A 22,384-nucleotide genomic window follows, 5' to 3' on the forward strand; every position below is an offset into this window, starting at 1 on the left:
TATTGTATCTAACGGACAGCTTGAATTTGTGGGCAACTGCCCGATTGGCTAAATTCAATGCTAATTAACTCAAAAACAGCGAAACTTATCGAATTTTTTTCTTGCCAGTTATTTCTCAACACAACTTTCCCTGCAACATCCTTACAAGATTTTCACACTGTTTCTGATCATCACGTATATGAAGACTAAAGAAAATGATTAAAAGGTGGAAAACTTTAGAAAGTTTTTAAAATCTATAAAACTGTGGATTACTCATGGTATTTATATAAAATTGCGACCCTCTTCGCTTTTTAATTGAAATCAGAAAACAGAGAGGTAAAGATTATAGCAAAAATATATATTTAAAACACTTTTCAGAAACGGTGACGTTCTTTAAAAAGTAGCACTGCACTTTCACTAAAAACTATTGGGAACTGCACAAGGGAAAACTGGTTTCGGGGAGGGGAACGTTTGGTGTTTGTAGAATAGGAGGCTGTCACCCCATGTTCCCCTGGACATTAGTTCCACTTTGGCGTTTGTGTTGGATGGTTAATAGGTGAGGTTTACTTGTTAACTGCCTGCCGAACGTGAGTCCAAGATATCTTGAAGCTTGTGTGTGCTGTTTTATATTTATTAATTGACACTGGCTGGGCGCTTTTGCATACTATACTTTGATTGGATGACAAAATCAAGGAGGACGGATATCCGATGCTGTTGCTGGGGAATTTTGACGTGAATTTTTTGTTGGTTGTCATCTGCGAATCCGGTGGAAGTTGCAGTCGTGAGGCACTGCTGCTTACGTAGTGGTCGTTGGCTCCTGAGATCTGTCAGTGCTTCTTGTTACCTGCAGTGTTATGCTTCACTTCGCACGGTGAGGCAACTTCGCTAGCAATTCCTAAGAGACAGAAGAGCAGTCTCTCGACTTCATTCTAGTTGGCTTATAAGCAGCTTGAGTGGTGGATATAAACTGACAATGCCATCGTAGGACACGAGAGTAGTGTAGAAGGAAGCAGTTTTACCATATTAAAGTTTGGCACCATCGTGATTAGGGTAGGAAACTTGAGGGGTGGTTGCATGTTTGATATTGGACAAATATATCCTGCATTTGAGAACTAAGAGCGTTGCATTCTGCATGACTAATTCTTTGGAAACCATGTGTCTTTAAGCCTATAGCATATTTAGGTACAGAACCATGTAACCATAGGAATGTGTGTTTATGATCTACGATCATTTCTCTCATGCTGGTACCTTCCTGATACTGACTCCAGACAGTGGAATAATGCTTCAGAATTGAAAGCACGCTTGATGTATGTGAAATGTTTTAAACTCCAACCGTCTGGAGCTCCATCATGTATAAACCATACATTTCATCCTAACTGTCTGTTATATCACTGCAGCACTCTCATGTCTACTATACACAGATAAGAGGCGCTACCCTCCTCGACACGCACGCATCTGGAGGCATCTTGTGCATTTGGATGGGTGCCGTGGGTAAGATTGGTGCTGCAGGAAAGATTGGTCAAGAACAATGTGGGAGGGATCTGTCAATCTCCGACTGTATCATACGAATGCGAGAATGCTCTGTGACACCCATCGACACAGGGAAAGATGGACAGTTGTAATCGTAAATTCTGCACTATGATCGATGCACTGGAAACGTGTAGATAATCTACTTGCACCGGTATTGGACGCTATCGGGTATACTTTGGTGTGTTCGGTCGAATGAATGTACTGCACAATCATCTATCTGCATTTGCAGTCGAATATAGTATAGCTGAAAAGTAGTGGAGGAGTGATTTAGAGATGATACAGAAACTGGGAAGCATTCTACCGTGTCATTGGCTGGCGTTGAAATTACGGAACAACTGGTATACTTTGATGTATATGACCGAATGGATGTACTGCACAGTCCTCTATCTGCATTTTCAGTCTAGTATATGGTACTTGCAAATTAGTGCAGCCGGCCGGAGTGGCCGAGTGGTTCTAGGTGCTTCAGTCTGGAGCCGCGCGACCGCTACGGTCGCAGGTTCGAATCCTGCCTCGGGCATGGATGTGTGTGATGTCCGTAGGTTAGTTAGGTTTAAGTAGTTCTAAGTTCTAGGGGACTGATGACCTCCGATGTTAAGTCCCATAGTGCTCAGAGCCATTTGAACCATTTGAGCCAAAGTAGTGAAGGAGTGATTTAGGGATGATGCAGAAACTGGGAAGCATTGCGCTGTGTCATTGGCTTGTGTTGAAATCATGGAACAACTGGTACAATTGCAAAAATTGATCACATTGTCAACTGTGTGTATTACAGTAAATCTTTCCATATCAACAGTGGTTTTCCGATCCTGTCCGTCCACTGGTATATTGTTGATTACCACATAATGACTCACTGACACTACTTGGTCGACATGGAGGGAGCCTTGGCAGAACACGGGATATCTACTACTTGTCACAGTTGGAGCATGGAATTAAATGTACAGATCATCATCTTCAGACAGTTGTTTGGAAGTGTTCCTCAATGCTGCAGACTCGTTCTATTTCCATTTGCGCCATGTGGGGTAGCCACGTGGTCTGAGGCGCCTTGTCACGGTCTGCGCCGCTGCCCCCATTGGAGGTTCGAGTCCTCCCTCGGGCATGTGTGTGTGTTGTCCTTAGCGTAAGTTAGTTTAAGTTAGATTAAGTAGTGTGTAAGCTTAGGGACCGATGACCTTAGCAGTTTGGTCCCATAAGACCTTACCACAAATTTCCAATTTTTTTTCCATTTGCTGCCATGTCCTCCACATGTTTTTATTTTTTTTTTCACCCATAAGATATCAGTATCTCTTTTTAGTTCTACAGCCTCACATGTGTTGTAAACGTCACCTTCTGGGGATGGTCAACACCGCAACAGTAATCATGTACATGCAAAATGAGGAAAGAATGCTCGTCAAAACACAACACCGACACAGCAGCTACCCTGTCACTGTGGAAGATGAGATTAACTGTATAAGTCATCACCATCGGATAGCTGTTGTAATCGCTCTACAATGCCACAAACTCTTCCCGTTTCCATATGTGGCGACGTCTTTCACATTTTTGTCATTGAGAAACATCGCTTCGATGTTTTATTTCTGCCGACCTGTGTGTTGTGGGAGACGCATAGTTTACACCATGCGATGTTCAGCTTTCTGTGAGAGCCAAAGGATGGAAACGAGTTAACATCGTTTTAGCACCTGACGCAGACCTCTATGTCATTGTAGAAAGACAAAGTATATGGCGGTGTACAAAACTGTAGTCGTACACTGCTGCCATGTATTACAGCCGAAAAAACAATGTATTAAACTGTTTATGAATGACCAATAAGGTAACCCTCTCTTGTGATTGATAGTCTGTTGGATATGGTCTTCCTCCAGTACAACTGAGAAAAATGGTTCAAATGGCTCTGAGCACTATGGGACTTAACATCTGAGGTCATCAGTCCTCTAGAACTTAGAACTACTTAAACCTAACTAACCTAAGGCCATCACACACATCCATGCCCGAGGCAGGACTCGAACCTGCGAGCGTAGCGAACTGAGAAAAATTTATGCAGATCTGTCCGTGTGACTTCGAGCACTAGCAATGTGCTCCAATGGGGCAGTACATGTATATGTAATATGTTCAATGTCAACATGCAGATTGCCGGCCGAAGTGGCCGTGCGGTTAAAGGCGCTGCAGTCTGGAACCGCAAGACCGCTACGGTCGCAGGTTCGAATCCTGCCTCGGGCATGGATGTTTGTGATGTCCTTAGGTTAGTTAGGTTTAACTAGTTCTAAGTTCTAGGGGACTAATGACCTCAGCAGTTGAGTCCCATAGTGCTCAGAGCCATTTGAACCATTTGTCAACATGCAGACACTATTTGTTTTTCGATATATCAGAAGAGAGAGACATGATAAAATCTTATAGGAGGTTCTACTATAAGGAATGGTATAACTGTTTAGTTTTGATGCAGATAATTCTCTCAAAACTACACCCATTTTGCTCATAAAACTAATAAAAATTGGCTGCTATCCATTCTCATGGAATCACTGTTGTTTTTATAATTATTGTAACGAGTTCATGTTTAAAAAACAGGTGTTATCGCAAGTCCTGTGTTATTTCATACTTTCTAAACTATAACAGTGAAGTAGACACCACTTGAATTATAGCTCGTTATGGGAACTAGAAGTGATAGTGTTCTTTTTTCGAGATGTGGGTAGATTGCGTGAAACAGGCTGTGATGATCAAATTGCTTACAAAACTAGAACACAAGAATCTGATATATGATTAGATACTTTACAAACATGTCAGTAGAGGGGAGTTATGGAGCAAAAATGTCAAATGTAAGCATGCATTCGATGAAGCAGAAGAAGAGAGACGCAGTAACATCTAGTAGGAGGTTCTATTACAAGACGGGCTCTCACGACTTGTTTTGTAAACGCCAGTGTGATATAGCTTCGCATTGGTAAAATGGTACTTGCCATAATGAACAAACCACTTTTTTCATGAAACTAAAACAAAATGAACTGTGCCTACTTCTGTTGAAAGAGGATATTTATTATCGTCGTGATTGTGTTCTCTTTTTTAATAGATCGTCGATTATAAGAGTTGAACTGACGTTAAATACAATTGTTCTCCATCGCAGAATGGCGGTGTGGGTGTGGATCAGCATGTGTGGTCTCTCAACACAGATAAAGGGACGGGGCGGTGCCGCTGAACTTCCCTTTTGTGTTGGCAAAGGACTGTCGCCTCAAGGCAGACTGGGTATTGCCATTGTCCAGGGAGGGCAGCGGGGATATGGGGATAGGCCAGGTGTGGCCAGCGACCGTGAGAGGATGGCTGTTTGTCGCAGAAAAACCGTGAATCGCTCAGCGATAGCAGTCGACAGTTTGAAAAGCCTGTGTGTCCCCGCAGGTGGATGGAGTCAGGGAAAGGATGAGCGGAGGTAAGAGGGCCTCACATTTCGACAATTTGTGATTGTACATCGAGGAGAGTGCACGTTCAACTACCGTCTCCTCTACAATCTTTTGGGGTGATGATTTTCGCCAGTACATGTGTTGCATTATGACCCATACATTACGAGTGCTGGTGTTTTCACGACAATTTCGCAGTGTAATTAAACCAGTGATGCATTTTTTCCATCAGTTGTGGTAGCATGTATTGGCTTCAATTACCTGGGCTGCAGGATTACTTTCGAGCAGGTGTCTGTAGCGAACTCTGACATCAAACAGCTCTAGGCACAATTCTCAGCTGTATGCTTATGGGTAATACACTTATTAAACACCTCTTTCCAACACCAGCATCTCGTCAGCTCTACATCTACATCTACATCCATACTCCGCAAGCCGCCTGACGGTGTGTGGCGGAGGGTACCTTGAGTACCTCTATCGATTCTCCCTTCTATTCAAGTCTCGTATTGTTCGTGGAAAGAAGGATTGTCGGTATGCTTCTGTGTGGGCTCTAATCTCTCTGATTTTATCCTCATGGTCTCTTCGCGAGATATACGTAGGAGGGAGCAATATACTGCTTGACTCTTCGGTGAAGGTATGTTCTCGAAACTTTATCAAAAGGCCGTACCGAGATACTGAGCGTCTCTCCTGCAGAGTCTTCCACTGGAGTTTATCTATCATCTCCGTAACGCTTTCGCGATTACTAAATGATCCTGTAACGAAGCGCGCTGCTCTCCGTTGCATCTTCTCTATCTCTTCTATCAACCCTATATGGTACGAATCCCACACCGGTGAGCAGTATTCAAGCAGTGGGCGAACAAGTGTACTGTAACATACTTCCTTTATTTTCGGATTTCATTTCCTTAGGATTCTTCCAATGAATCTCAGTCTAGCATCTGCTTTACCAACGATCATCTTTATATGGTCATTCCATTTTAAATCACTCCTAATGCCTACTCCCAGATAATTTATGGAATTAGCTGCTTCCAGTTGCTGACCTGCTATATTGTAGCTAAATGATAAGGGACCTATCTTTCTATGTATTCGCAGCACATTACACTTGTCTACATTGAGATTCAACTGCCATTCCCCGCACCATGCGTCAATTCGCTGCAGATCCTCCTGCATTTCAGTACAATTTTCCATTGTTACAACCTCTCGATACACCAGAGCATCATCAGCAAAAAGCCTCAGTGAACTTCCGATCTCATCCACAAGGTCATTTATGTATATTGTGAATAGCAACGGTCCTATGACACTCCCCTGCGGCACATCTGAAATCACTCTTACTTCGGAAGACTTCTCTCCATTGAGAATGACATGCTGCATTCTGTTATCTAGGAACTCTTCACTCCAATCACACAATCGGTCTGATAGTCCATATTCTCTTACTTTGTTCATTAAACGACTGTGGTGAACTGTATATAACGCCTTGCGGAAGTCAAGAAACACGGCATTTACCTGTGAACCCGTGTCTATGGTCCTCTGAGTCTCGTGGACGAATAGCGCGAGCTGGGTTTCACACGACCGTCTTTTTCGAAACCCATGCTGATTCCTACAGAGTAGATTTCTAGTCTCAAGAAAAGTCATTATACTCGAACATAATACGTGTTCCCAAATTCTACAACCGATCGACGTTAGAGATATAGGTCTATAGTTCTGCACATCTGTTCGACGTCCCTTCTTGAAAACGGGGATGACCTGTGCCCTTTTCCAATCCTTTGGAACGCTACGCTCTTCTAGAGACCTACGGTACACCGCTGCAAGAAGGGGGGCAAGTTCCTTCGCGTACTCTGTGTAAAATCGAACTGGTATCCCATCAGGTCCAGCGGCCTTTCCTCTTTTGAGTGATTTTTATTGTTTCTCTATCCCTCTGTCGTCTATTGCGATAGCTACCATTTTGTCATCTGTGCGACAATCTAGAGAAGGAACTACAGTGCAGTCTTCCTCTGTGAAACAGCTTTGGAAAAAGACATTTAGTATTTCGGCCCTTAGTCTGTCATCCTCTGTTTCAGTATCATTTTGGTCATAGACTGTCTGGACCTACCGCTTTGACATAAGACCAAAATTTCTTAGGATTTTCTGCCAAGTCAGTACATAGAACTTTACTTTCGAATTCATTGAACGCCTCTCGCATAGCCCTCCTCACTACATTTCGCTTCGCGTAATTTTTGTTTGTCTGCAAGGCTTTGGCTATGTTTATGTTTGCTGTGAAGTTCCCTTTGCTTCCGCAGCAGTTTTCTAACTCGGTTGTTGTACCACGGTGGCTCTTTTCCATCTCTTACGATCTTGCTTGGCACATACTCAGCTAACGCGTATTGTACGATGGTTTTGAACTTTGTCCACTGATCCTCAACACTATCTGTGCTTGAGACAAAACTTTTGTGTTGAGCAGTCAGGTACTATGTAATCTGCTTTTTGTCACTTTTGCTAAACAGAAAAATCTTCATACCTTTTTTAATATTTCTATTTACGTCTGAAATCATCGATGCAGTAACCGCTTTATGATCGCTGATTCCCTGTTCTGCGTTAACTGTTTCAAATAGTTCGGGTCTGTTTGTCACCAGAAGGTCTAATATGTTATTTCACTAGATTCTTTGTCCCTGCCACCCGTTATGAACGTTTGAGTCTCTCAGTCTATATCCGGCAAATTAAAATCTCCACCCAGAACTGTAACATGGTGGGGAAATCTACTCGAAATATTTTCCAAATTATCCTTCAGGTGCTCAACCACAACAGCTGCTGAACCAGGGAACCTACAGAGACATCCAATTACCATGTCTGAGCCTGCTTTAATCGTGACCTTCACCCAAATTATTTCACATTTCGGATCTCCGTCAATTTCCTTCTATACTATTGCACTTCTTATCGCTATAAACACGCCTCCCCCTTCACTGTCCAGCCTGTCTCTGCGGTATACATTCCAATCTGAGTTTAGAATTTCATTACTGTTTACGTCTGGTTTCAGCCAACTTTCTGTCCCTAATACTATATGGGCATTGTGACCGTTTATTAATGAGAGCAGTTCTGGGCCCTTTCTATAGACGCTCCTGCAGTTTACTATTAGCACATTAATATTGTTATTCCCTGTTGCATTTTGCCTACTCCTACCTTGCCGCGTCTCAGGTGGCGTCTTGTCGGGCCTAGGGAGGGAATTCTCTAACCTAAAAAACCCACATGTGCACTCCACACGTACTCCGCTACCCTTGTAGCCGCTTCCGGCGTGTAGTGCACGCAGTTGAATATATTTATCACGAAAAAAATAAAAAATAAAATAAAGATAATATCTTACACCCCAGGCCTTTTTCTGCCAGCTTGTATGTGAAGGGTGGAGTTTGAGTGCACCTGCCACTAGTTTCTGTGAAATTTTATCGCATCAGTATAACACCAGTTCTATGACATTGTCAGTTATTGAGTTGTATTGCGATTTTAGGCAGTCCTTATCCAGCGCTATGCAGATAGTTGTTTAATTCAGACCGATCTGTATGATTAATTACGTAATTAGGACCAATCTTTTCTTCAGTTTCCCAACCAGAATAAATAAAGTACACTAACCTAACCTTTCTCAACTGCATCTAGAAGTGCCCATGTGTTGAGGGCTGCATTTAGGCTTTCCATCCAGAATGACCAGGGTTTGAGTCCCAGAAAGGGCACCGCCAATTTTAATTTCTCGCAATTCCCGGATATGGGGTGGGGTGGGACGTAATCACAGCCCTAGGACAAAGAAATTCCCATCCAAAATTGGTAATTCCCATCAGAATTCTAAATTTCCACCAATAGGATAGGTGTGGGAAGGGGAGTGGCGGGGGGTAGAGGGTTGGGACGCAGGTGCAGGCTAACGAAAACAGGGAGTGGGGGTGGGCGTGTTTGGGGGAGGTAGTTACTTTATCACTTTAATTAATTTGCATATCAATCGACATGAAAGTTTTCTGGGTATCATACCGCGTCATATTGTGTAAAAATACTGCTGGAGAAAACCAACGTTTCGGCCATGACTGAAGTGGCCTACTTCTTGGTCTACTGATCTCCAGCAGTAGTTTTATACAATATGACGCGATACCATACCCAGAAAACTTTTATGTCGACTAACTCTTGCCGCGGAAGCCTACGCAATTAAATTTTCATATCAATTTGATATCAAAATTGCACCAATACTTCCATCTCCCTACGACTTTTACGTTCTTATTTATGCATTGTGTATCGTTTTCTCTCGAACACGTAAATACCTTTTTCCTTCCATATACTTCGTCTGTATTGTAGGAGAACACGAGCAGAAAAGAAACCGGACCTTATAAAACTTTTCAATATATCACGAAAACAAAGCAAACAACACAGTAAAGGTGAAGAAGACACGAAAGCATGAAGTCCATATCTTTAATAGGAGTGAGCTCGGACAAAAAGGTTAATTTCCGATGTTAGCAGACGCCGCCATAGTCCTCTGTTTCTGCGCCTGCGCAGTGTGCAGCATTCTCGGAAATTTAGAACTCCACACTCCACACAAACCGTAGATCAATGACGTCATGGACACACACACATTGTGGTTGGCTGCTGATTTACATGCAGGCACGAAAGGGACACGCACTTCGAGCAGTCGATTTCGACATGAAAGTCGCTCGTGAAAACGGGCTTTAGACGTCCGTATGATAGCGCACCTGTTGAGTCACTTGGCGTATGCTCGCCCTTATGAAGGCGAGTGAGTAACTGACAGCCGAGTGAAGCCGCGGCGCGAGAAAAGTGAATGGGGAGCGAGTCCGACTCGCACGAGTTCGCTACACACATCCAGTACCCTGCTTCATTTGCATGGCATCGTTACTTAACATGACCATGTTACAGAGCAATGTGCCGCACCTTGTTGATTAGTCCGAGCAATAATATTAATACCTCTGGAAGTTCCGTACTGATGGCACTAGCAGACCACTAAAAGTGGTGTACAGGAAATAGTAGAAGCAGATTCGTATGGCATTATTGGCTAACAGTCACTCGAGAGTGATGTTCAGCTTCATGTTTGCAAGTTCTTTCAATTGGTCGCCACTTCGGCGACTTGCAGCTCCTTAACCTACCCGAGTAATCCTATCAGCGAAAGGGACCTACAGTTTAACGTGGAATCCGAATCACGTGTCGTTCCAGGCATTTTTTCACATCATTGAGAGATGAAGGTGCATATAAAGGAAGACTGAAAAATTCCGATGTCTGACTGGAGTTCGATCCTGCAACCGTACAGTCTCCAGACTCGTACTTTACCACTATAACACAAAACTTGACATTATGTTGGTATATCAGAGACTACTGCAAAAATGCAAAACAAAACAGATGGAGACGTTTAATTTATGGGAGTATAGATCACTAAGCACCTGACAACAGCGGTAAATTCCTGAAAAAGTGTTGCGTTTACATAAACATGTGCACTATGCATTTCATGCTGGCATCTGCATCGTCCGTCCATAGAGTTCCGAGACTGATTTTATTCGTGGTGTAAAGACGACGTCAGTGCAGTAACTGCAGTGTTTAGCTTGAACTGAGAACTGTAAACAACAAATGTGCGTTCGAGCAGTCAATTGTAGACCTGTAAAACTACTGTAGGCTACCATAAGTGAGCGTAGACCACGGTACTTTTCCTAATGGACTTCAGCAGTTAAGATGCTACCCGCATTACCTGTAGTACATCAGGTGTGTTGCATATCTGTCGGGCCTTACCTCATTTCGACAGCCTTGTCTACTTGTGTGATCATGTCTTACTCTTCCCTTCGAAACCGGAAGCGTTGAGCTGTGTAGAAATTGAATGAGGACATATGAAGGACCACGTGACCTACAGAAAATTAGTAAGCGACCAACTTTCTTCAGCATGCGTCATCATTTGGAAGCGCACAATAAAAGGACCATCGAAAACAAGACAATCCACATGTGAGTACTGTGGAACCATACGTATATCATAAAGCAGTGGCTACTCGTCTACAAGATAACATCCAGAAGTGTAGATTCTGTCCACAGTCTAGTAAACATATAGCTCAGGAACCTTTACTGAGACTTCCTGGCAGATTAAAACTGTGTGCCCGAGTTCGAGTCTCGGTCGGGCACACAGTTTTAATCTGCCAGGAAGTTTCATATCAGCGCACACTCCGCTGCAGAGTGAAAATCTCATTCTGGAAACATCCCCCAGGCTGTGGCTAAGCCATGTCTCCGCAATATCCTTTCTTTCAGGAGTGCTAGTTCTGCAAGGTTCGCAGGAGAGCTTCTGTAAAGTTTGGAAGGTAGTAGACGAGGTACTGGCAGAAGTAAAGCTGTGAGTACCTGGCGTGAGTCGTACTTCGGTAGCTCAGATGGTAGAGCACTTGCCCGTGTTAGGCAAAGGTCCCGAGTTCGAGTCTCGGTCGGGCACACAGTTTTAATCTGCCAGGAAGTTTCATATCAGCGCACATTCCGCTGCAGAGTGAAAATCTCATTCTGGACCTTTACTGAGATTGGGAAAAAATTCGAGAACCACTTGTAAAACAACTATTGAAACGTCGATGTCTGTTATGTCTGCGACTTCAGCTCAGGAGAAGTCTAGTCTCTCGAACGCCAGATTATCAACTTCTGACAGACATAGACAAAGTCGTCGCTAGAGCTGTTCAAAAAAATGTTCAAATGTGTGTGAAATCTTATGGGACTTAACTGCTAAGGTCATCAGTCCCTAAGCTTACACACTACTTAACCTAATTGTCCTAATGACAAACACACACGCCCATGCCCGAGGGAGGACTCGAACCTCCGCCGGAACCAGCCGCACAGTCCATGACTGCAGCGCCCTAGACCGCTTGGCTAATCCCGCGCAGCTAGAGCTGTTAATGCTTCAGGAGCCTCGTTATCGATGTTAGAGACCCAATACTGGAGGAAAGCTTTCCACTCAATTTTCCTGGGTATGAGCCACTTAGCCACCATGCTATGGGTACCACGTTGTATGTATTGTATTGTTCTGTATGTTAACCAGGGGCCTAGAATCGACGGAGAGGCTCCGTCTCCACCGCAGCCACAGTGGTCCACAACCCCACGACGACTACCGCAGTTCACGTCACCCTTCCGCCGCCCCACACCGAACCACTCTTTCAGGGTTATTGTAAAGTTCGGTCCCCCGTGAATCTCCCCAGGGAACGTCTCACACCAGACGAGTGTAAGCCCTATGTTGCGTGGTAGAGTAATGGTGGTGTACGCGTACGTGGAGAACTTATTTGCGCAGCAATCGCCGACATAGAGTAGCTGAGGCGGAATAAGGGGAACCAGCCAACATTCACCGAGGCAGATGGAAAACCACCTAAAAACCATCCACAGACTGGCCGGCTCAGCGGACCACGACACAAGTCCGCCGGGTGGATTCGTGCTGGGGACCAGGCGCTCCTTCCCAATCCGGAAAGCCGTGCGTTAGAGCGCACGGCTAACCGGACGGGCATAGGTATCACGTTACTCAACACCGAATGTAATGATTTCACGCTGTTGTCACAGGTAAATCTCGCTCATGGTTGGAAAATGTTTCTGGACACCATGTGACTACTTTCATTGTCACGAAACCAAAATTAATTTTTTTCTACAGTATTCCGTCCTGGTGAGTGCCGAGAAACAGCACAATGTTTCTTTCACTACCAATGCTACCAATACTACTGATAATCCTACCATTTACGTCGTCATTTATGTACTGCACAAAACTAGCAAACCGTAGTTTTTTGGCAGACAGTACTGTAGTGGGCGCGCGGGCGTCGAGTAGTTGATTTGGGGGAGGGGACCAAACAGCGAGGTATCGGTCCCATCGAATTAGGGAAGGGTGGAGAAGGAAGTCGGTCGTGCCCTTTCAAAGGAGCCATTCCGGCGTTTGTCTGAAGCGGTTTGGGGAAATCACGGAACACCTAAATCAGGTGGGCCGGACGTGGTTTTGAACCGTCGTCCTTCCGAATGCGAGTCCAGTGTGCTACCACTGCGCCACCACGCTTAGTGGCATCGAGTGTCAACGTCGTTGACTCACAAATCGCAATCGAGCAACATCTCTAAATGAAATGTTCAAGACATTTTCCGGAATGTTTAGAAGACGAGAAAAACGTGTGTAAAGTTTGTCCTGCACACCTTGATTGCGGAAGGAAAACAATGACGGGTGGACGCCTGCCGCTGCCATACTGAAATGCAAAACGCGAACGATTCTCGGCTGGAAAAAATCGTCACAAGTTATAAGACGTGTTTTTATCAATACAAAGCTACCACATATTGTCAAAATGCATAAAATTGACGACGCAACCGACATTCAAGCCAATGTGACACGCGAATTGAACGACATCGTAAAGAAGGACTTTCCTGATAGTTTGACATGGTTGTATGAATGTTCTTCGCTTTGTACTCAAGTGGGGGGAGACCATTTAAAACACTTGACGTATTAAAACCACCATCTTAACTTTTCTCAGTTTTTTGTTAATTCAGTCTTTAAACGTTTTGGACAGATGGGGTATGTGATTTTGAGGACAGGAGATCAGATGAGACGTGATCATGGATGAAATTCCTCATCTGCTTCGGTTCTCTGCGCTTTACAGGCTACCCAGCATATGTACCCAAAATATAAAATTGTCCAGAATATGCAGTACGCCCTGTCCCAGAACAAGTGGGAATTCGTGAGTATGTGTTAGCCGATATTACAGGCGCGCAGGCATGTACCCTACCAAATTTGATCCAGCGTACTATCCCTCCGTGTGCCACGTCTTTACTGAGAATGTTCTTAATGCGTCCAATGAGAAGAAGAATGCCTTTTCTCCGAAGACAATATATCAATTTTTGCAAAATTTGTGTCATGTCAGGCATTGACAGAAGTTAGGCAAATATCGGGAAATAAAACACTAAAATATCGTAGAGAATGTGTTTTTTAGGTAGGGGGCCTATGTTCTTTTTATTTACAGACCTGAGGATGGTTCATAAAGAATCGAAACCGGTCGTTTTAGAAAAAATTAAAGCAATAAAGACGGACAGTATAATCTGAGTCACTGCACAAACGACACACACTATTCACAAATTATTTCAGAATATAATAATATACATACCATCATCAGACATCCGGACCGTACCTATGGTTTTAGTTTTCATTTTTTGTATCTCAAGATTTCATATGCTTGCCTGAAAAACTGAATTAACGTGCTTCTATAGAGTGTGAAATATTGAGTTCAGAAATAGGTATCTATTCCCTTCCTGTCTGATCTGTTTATAGTCCACGTTTCAATTCCATACAAGGCTACACTCCAGACAAATACCTTCTGAAAAGAATTCCTAAAACTTAAATCTGTATTGGATGTTAAGGGGAGATTCCACCTAAAAATTTAATTTTTGTGCTGTTTTCCTATTCCAACCAAATTTTAAAATAATGTCTGTCACATAAAGATGTAGCAACACCCAAACGTTGACGTGCAGATCTTCATCGGTTTTGGAGTTTTGAATTTTTAATATGATTTTAGTAGTACTTTCGAAAACCAGCTTTTGGTACGCAGACCTCAGTTTTCACAGTCCAGATTTTTTAGGCGCATTCACAGGAATGTTCAATAGTTCTGTGCATTAATTTACGAGAAATGTTATTAGTTTATAGCCGACCGGTGTGGCCGTGCGGTTCTAGGCGCTTCAGTTTGGAACCGCGTGACCGCTACGGTCGCAGGTTCGAATCCTGCGTCGGTCATGGATGTGTGTGATGTCCTTAGGTTAGTTAGGTTTAAGTAGTTCTAAGTTATAGGGGACTGATGACCTCAGAAGTTAAGTCCCATAGTGCTCAGAGCTATTTGATTTTTTTATTAGTTTATTCTCAGTATTTGTTTCAAGTTTCAAACTTATATTTTCGTTAATTATCGGTATATAAATGTGATTATAAAATAGAAAAACTACTTTTTCGATAATATTAATGCATAGAAACATGCAAATACCTCAAAACTACCTCCTGCAAAAATTTAGTTGAGATTGCTCAATATTAAGGATAAAATTCACCCGCACTATACGTTTTCCCTTCCTGTTCTTGTAAGGCTTTTCTACGTGTAGTTTCAAGACCAAGATAGCCTTTTTATATAATTTCTCCTTCTCCAGTCAGCATCTTGTGGTCTGCTTAATCTATCGTTGATGTCTAGATAAGTATATCTTTTTTCTGGGAGGATGATACAGGAGAGTGGGACTCCTGCTTTCTTCAAACAGCCCATGCTGAACACCTTCTATAAGACCCAGAAGTATCTGTTTTTTTCCTTTTATCTTTTTTTCTTTGGTAAACTTGAACCAAATGACACTGCGAGAATTTCCATTTGCATTTTGTGTCAGTCATCGGTGCATCTTGACAGTAACGCATCAGATGCAAGTCTTTGATGGACAGGTACTGTCTTGATCACTTCAACAGCTGTCGATGTGCCTCATGCAGTCCATGTTTCAAATGTTTCTAGGACGTACTTGTAATTCGACTATAGCTAAATGTTTTTTAGTATCTAAGGGTAAACACTCCAAAGATGTGAAACAGCTATTAACAGTTTTTTGAAAAAAATTGAAGTTTTAGGGTAGAGCTTCCCCTCAACAAATTTCGCTTTTTCAAAGACGCTTTATTTACCATTGCCAGTCTACATTTTATATCCTCTCCAATTAGGTCATCACCAGTCATTTTACTGCCCAAATATCAAAACTCATCTATTACTTTTAGTTTCTCATTTGCTAATCTGATTGCCTTAGCATCGCCTGATATAATTTGAAATATTATTAACATAACATTATTATTACTATTACAACTAATTACTACTCTGTGTTATCTAAGTAATCTTTCACTGTGTCGAATATATATTGCTTACGAGGAACTGTTTAACGACCGGCTTAAATATGTTTGTTTTAATAATGTCTTTAATCTCCTTTGAAGATTTATTGTGTAGTTTTCTCCTCGGTATAAAACGTTGGTTTGAGTTTTATTTTCATTCATTATCGGTAAATGTAAATGATATCTGTATCGTCCTCCCCAGTCATGAACAGAGTTGTTTGTGCAGTAGTTATGAATATTATTTTTAACGTGCATAACTGATTGATAAATGTACTCTCATGGTGTAGTTAAATCGTCAACGTTTTGAACAAAACCTTACAGTGGGATCTATTACTATTTTAGGTTGATATTCGTATGGCCTTTTTGTGTAATGTGAAAACCGTGTTCCTATTTTGCGCATTTGTGCCCCAGAAAAGAATTCCATCACTAAGGACGGAATGTACGTATGAAAAGTATATACCTAAGACACCGCCTGTCAGACGCTGATAATAAAAGTCTAAGGGGATAACATGGTGATGACATTCTATCTGCAAATGTCTTTGTACATTCACACCACTTGAAGTGCGAATCAATATTCAATCTTGTAAATTTTATGTTTGTTACACAAACTACAGGGGTACCATCTATGTTTAGTTTAACGGTGTCATATTCTCTCTTTAAGCTCAAATCAATGTCATTTGTTTACTTTATGTTTAAGGGGTCGTTCACAGCATTATGTTCGCTGTAATGCGAACATCGTTGGTTAGGCTTTACCGTGACTTACTGGCAGTTAATAGTAAACTTGTTGTTTCATTTTGCACTATGTTCGAAACCCAAATGCATTATACGTGCTGAAAGGTACACTGTCCGAATATTTTATTCTGTTCTCAATATAGGTTGAGGTATTACATGTCACGCGTATTACTCGGTCGACTTTCCCGCTTCGCTGACGCAGTTTGTAGCCATCTGCCGCTAGAGGACTCCAAATTGTAGCGAGCAACATGGCAGTGTGTACTTAAGTACATTACGTGATCAAAAGTATCCGTACACCACCAAAAACATAGGTTTTTCATATTAGGTGCTTTGTGCTGCCACCCACTGCCATGTACTTCATATCAGCGACCTCAGTAGTCATTAGACATCGTGAGAGAGCAGAATGGGGCGCTCCGCGGAACTCACGGACTTCGAATGTGGTCAGGTTATTGGGTGTCACTTGTGTCATACGTGTGCACGCGAGATTTCCACTCTCCTAAACATCCATAGGTCCACTGTTTCCTATGTGATAGTGAAGTGGAAACGTGAAAGGACACGTACAGCACAAAGCGTACAGGCCGACCTCGTCTGTTAACTAACAGAGACCGCCGACAGTTGAAGAGTGTCGTAATGTGTAATAGGCAGGCATCTATCCAGACCATTATACAGGAATCCCAAACTGCATCAGGATCCACTGCACGTACTATGACAGTTAGGCGGGAGGAGAGAAAACTTGGATTTCATCGCCGAGCGACTGCTCATACACCACACATCACGCCGGTAAATGCCTAACGGCGCCTTGCTTGGAGTAAGGAGTGTAAACATTAGACGATTGAACAGTGGAAAAAAGTTGTGTGTAGTAACGAATCACGGTACACATTGTGGCGATCCTATGGCAGGGTGTGGGTATGGCGAAATCCCGGTGAACGTCATCTGCCAACGTGTGCAGTGCCAACAGTAAAATTCGGAGGCGGTGGTGTTATGATATGGTCCCGTTTTTCATGGAGAGGGCTTGCACCATTTGTTGTTTTGCGTGGCACTACCACAGCAAAGGCCTACATTGATGTTTGAAGCACCTTCTTGCTTCCAACTGTTTAAGAGCAATTCGGGGATGGCGATTGCATCTTTCTACACGATCGAGCACGTGTTCATAATGCACGGCCTGTGGCGGAGTGGTTACACGACTATAACATCCCTGTAATGGACTGGCCTGCACAGGATCCTGACCTGAATCCTACAGAACACCTTTGGGATGTTTTGGAACGCCGACTTCTTGCCAGGCCTCACCGACCGACATCGATACCTCTCCTCAGTGCAGCACTTCGTGAAAAACGGGCTGCCATTCCCCAAGAAACCTTCCAGCTCCTGATTGAACGTATGCTTGCGAGAGTGGAAGCTGTCATCAAAGCTAAGGGTAGGCCAACACCATAATGAATTCAGCACTACCGATGGAGGGCGCCACGTACTTGTAAGTCATTTTCAGCCAGGTGTACGAATACTTTTGATCACATAGTAGTTGTCGGTGCTTGAGGAACATCGTGCTGTAATCTAGTTTTTAACCATAGAAGAGTTAGTCCGCACATGGAGCACTCTCTCCTTCAGCGTCGAAGTCCTAGACCACGCACGAGCGCAGCGATATCTTTTTGGAAAGGTTTGGTAAGTTCCTATGAGAGCAAACTGTGGAGGTCATCGGTCCCTAGGCTTACACACTACTTAATCTAACTTAAACTCACTGACACTAAGGACAACACACAAACCCATACTCCAAGGACGATTCTAATGGTTCAAATGGCTCTGTGCACTATGGGACTTAACATCTGAGGTCATCGGTCCCCTAGAACTTAGAACTACTTAAACCTAACTAACCTAAGGACATCACACACATACATGCCGGTGGCAGGATTCGAACCTGCGACCGTAGCTGTCTCGCGGTTCCAGAGTGAAGGAAGGATTCGAGCCTCTGACGTAGGTAGCCGCGCGAACCGTGGCAAGGCGCCTTAGACCTCAGCGATATCTACATCAATCCGACGCACTGGGTTCACTGTCACCGACCATCATCCATACAGCCCCGACTTTGCCCCATCCCGTTGTCATCTGTTTCTAAAACTGAAACATCAGCTTCGAGGACTTCGCTTTGACAGTGATGAAGTAGTGCAAGCAGAGGTGAGGTTGTGGCTCCGTCAACAAAGACAAACATTCTACAGGGACAGTATCAACAAACTGGTCTCTCGTTGGTTAAAATGGCTCTGAGCACTATGGGACTCAACTGCTGAGGTCATTAGTCCCCTAGAACTTAGAACTAGTTAAACCTAACTGGCCTAAGGACATCACAAACATCCATGCCCGAGGCAGGATTCGAACCTGCGACCGTAGCGGTCTTGCGGTTCCAGACTGTAGCGCCTTTAACCGCACGGCCACTTCGGCCGGCTGGTCTCTCGTTGGGACACGTTTGTTCGTTGCCAGGGTGACTATGTTGAGAAATAAGTATACAAACATAAAGAATAAATATGTTAATGTCTTTTTTTATTTAAAAAGCTTTAAGAGTTTTCTCATAAATTCGGAGGCATTACTTCACAGAAGCCCTCGTCAACGCAACTGATACATTTTCAGCGCACACGGGCGGCTCGGACACGTGGAGTCGGTTCACGGTGTCGGGGCAGCCGTGCCGGCGTGGGACGTTCTGCAGCCTGAACGTGGTGGGCGGCTTCTGGTCCTGCGAACTGGAGGGCGGCGACGCGGGCGCCTGGGACTACTGCTGTCGCCAGGGGCACCACTGCGGGTACTCAGACGGCTACCACTACCCCTGGTACGTAAACTGCCCTAAAAAAGAAAAGCGACGTCCTGCAACACTGTAAGCTGCTGTTCAAAGTACACTGGTAAGTCAAAACATTATGACCACGACGTTGGTGCCGCCTGGTGGCTTTGCAGGCACCTGACACGGTAACAAAGGTACGTAAGAGGAGCAGACACGGACTGTGGGTCATCCTAGCGAAGATATGGTGTGCAAATGGGAGAATCCATTGAGATAAGTGACTTTGACAAAGAGCAAATCACTGTTACGCAGAGCCTGTGAACGAGTATCTCGAAAGCGGCGAAGCATCTACGAAGGACAGTGAAACTACTACTAGGCGCTAAATGGTTGGATGTCCACGGCTCTTCACAGAACATGAGGTTTGGAGGCTTGTATGCTCTGTAAAGTACACTACTGGCCATTAAAATCGCTACACCAAGAAGAAATGCAGATGATAAACGGGTATTCATTGAACAAATATATTATACTAGAACTGACATGCGATTACGTTTCACGCAATTTGGGTGCATGGATCCTGAGAAATCAGTACCCAGAACAACCACCTCTGGCCGTAATAACGGCCTTGATACGCATGGGCATTGAGTCAAACAGAGCCTGGATGGCGTGTGCAGGTACAGCTACCCATGCAGTTTCAGTACGATACCACAGTTCATCAAGAGTAGTGACTGGCGTATTGTGACGAGCCAGTTGCTCGGCCACCATTGACCAGCCGTTTTCAATTGGTGAGAGATCTGGAGAATGTGTTGGCCAGGACAGCAGTCGAACATTTTCTGTATCCAGATAGGCCCGTACAGGACCTGCAACATGTGGTCGTGCATTATCCTGCTGAAATTTAGGATTTCGCAGGGATCGAATGAAGGGTAGAGTCACGGGTCGTAATACATCTGAAATGTAACGTCCACTGTTCAAAGCGCCGTCAATGCGAACAAGAGGTGACAGAGACGTGTAACCAATGGCACCCCATACCATCACGCCAGGTGATACGCCAGTATGGCGATGACGAATACACGCTTCCAATGTGTGTTCACCGCGATGTCGCCAAACATGGATGCGACCATCATGATGCAGTAAACAGAACCTGGATTCATCCGAAAAAATGACGTTTTGCCATTCGTGCACCCAGGTTCATCTTTGAGTACACCATCGCAGGCGCATCTGTCTGTGATGCAGCGTCAAGGGTAACGGCAGCCATGGTCTCCGAGCTGATAGTCCATGCTGCTGCAAACGTCGTCGAACTGTTCGTGCAGACGGTTGTTGTCTTGCAAACGTCCCCACCTGCTGACTCAGGGATCGAGACGTGGCTGCACGATCCGTTACAGCCATGCAGATAAGATGCCTGTCATCTCGACTGCTAGTGATACGAGGCCGTCGGGATCCAGCACGGCGTTCCATATTATCTTCCTAAACCCACCGATTCCATATTCTGCTAACAGTCATTGGATGTCGGCCAACGCGAGCAGCAATGTCGCAATACGATAAACCGCAATCGCGTTAGGCTACAAAGCGACCTTTATCAAAGTCGGAAACGTGATGGTACGCATTTCTTCTCCTTACACGAGGCATCACAACAAAGTTTCACCAGGCAACGCCAGTCAACTGCTGTTTGTGTATGAGAAATCGGTTGGAAACTTTCCTCATATCAGCACGTTGTAGGTGTCGCCATCGGCGCCAACCTTGTGTGAATGCTTTGAAAAGCTAATCATTTGCATATCACAGCATCTCCTTCCTGTCGGTTAAATTTCGCGTCTGTAGCACGTCATCTTCGTGGTGTTGCAATTTTAATGGCCAGCAGTGTAGGATAGATGGTGATCTGTGGCATCTCTGCCGAAAGAGCGCAATGCTGGCTCGTGCACAAGTGTTTCGGAGCACACCGTTCATTGCACATTGTTTAACATGGAGATCCGCATCAGACCACTCCTCCGTGTTCGCATGTTGTCCCAAAACACTTCGTCAGTTACGACTGCAATGGGCGAGGGACCATCGGGATTCGACCGTTGATCAATGGAAACCTGTCGGCTTTTCAGGTGAATCACATTTTTGCTACACTAGATCGATGGTCGTCTCCACAAACGCTGTCATCGAGGTGAACGGCGGCTCGAAATACGCAGCACGCCACAGAAGCAGGCTGGTGAGAGCAGTGCTGTGCTATGGGAGACATTCTTGAATGGGATCTGTGACAATAATCTAAGACACGCTGACAGCTGCAAATCACTTGCATGCCCTCATGCTTAATGTCTTCCCCGACGACGATGTCAGATTTCAGCATTATTGTTGTCTGTGTCTCAGTGCCAGAACCGTGCTACAGTGGTTTGAGGGGCATTGTAGTAAAGTCACGTTGGTATCTCGGCGACCAAATTCGCCTGATGGAACCCATGTGGGTCGCGATCGGCCACTATCACCGAGTACGCCAATCAGCAGCCCTTTATTTACACGAATTACGTGACCTGTGCGTAGACATCTAATGGCACATGGCTCCACAAACCTACCAACAAGCTGTCGGATCCCTAATACGCAGAATCAGAGATTTATTTCGTTCCAAAGACGGACAAACGAGCTATTCAGCAGGCGGTCATAATGTTCTAGGTCATCAGTGCATTGTTCAACGTAAAATTATTGAAGCTTTAATATTCACTTTTGGCATATTGCGCAAGCCGGTGTGGCCGAACGGTTATAGGCGCTACAGTCTGGAAACGCGCGACCGCTATGGTCGCAGGTTCGAATCCTGCCTCGGGCATGGATGTGTGTGATGTCCTTAGGTTAGTTAGGTTTAAGTAGTTCTGCGTTCTAGGGGACTGATGACCTCAGAAGTTAAGTCCCATAGTGCTCAGAGCCATTTGAACCGTTTTTTGGCGTATTGCCTATTGGCTCTGATGTCGGGATCTTCGGCTGGCATTTGAAGAGCGAAAATGTCAAGCGTTCTAAGTGCCTTGGTTTCACAAAATGCGTTTTCAGCAATATTGTGTTCTCGTAGTACGCTGCATGTCTCTAGATTCGTTCCAAGTGTCAGGTCAAGGATAAAATGTTTCAAGCATTCATTACTAGATGACACATTGTCTTTGTAATAATTAGTAATTCCCTCTGGGGTCCCTACTACCGTACGTTCGAGAACTCCTCTATTTAACCTGTGATGGTTTGACGAGGTAACACGGTTTTAAC

At 44.2% G+C, this 22,384-nt stretch overlaps 1 protein-coding gene across 2 annotated transcripts in view; it reads left to right on the top strand.

The window, feature by feature from the left end:
- The window catches only part of LOC124721875, a 524,898-nt gene that overhangs the window by 480,804 nt on the left and 21,710 nt on the right, over positions 1 to 22,384 (top strand). For both annotated transcript variants that reach the window (XM_047247017.1, XM_047247018.1), the window contains one exon: positions 19,027 to 19,222. In XM_047247017.1, the coding sequence (XP_047102973.1) occupies positions 19,027 to 19,222 (196 nt within the window). The remainder of the gene's footprint in view (positions 1 to 19,026; positions 19,223 to 22,384) is intronic.

The sequence above is a fragment of the Schistocerca piceifrons genome, chromosome X (genome assembly GCF_021461385.2).
Source record: "Schistocerca piceifrons isolate TAMUIC-IGC-003096 chromosome X, iqSchPice1.1, whole genome shotgun sequence".
In the NCBI taxonomy this organism is placed as follows: Eukaryota; Metazoa; Arthropoda; class Insecta; order Orthoptera; family Acrididae; genus Schistocerca; species Schistocerca piceifrons.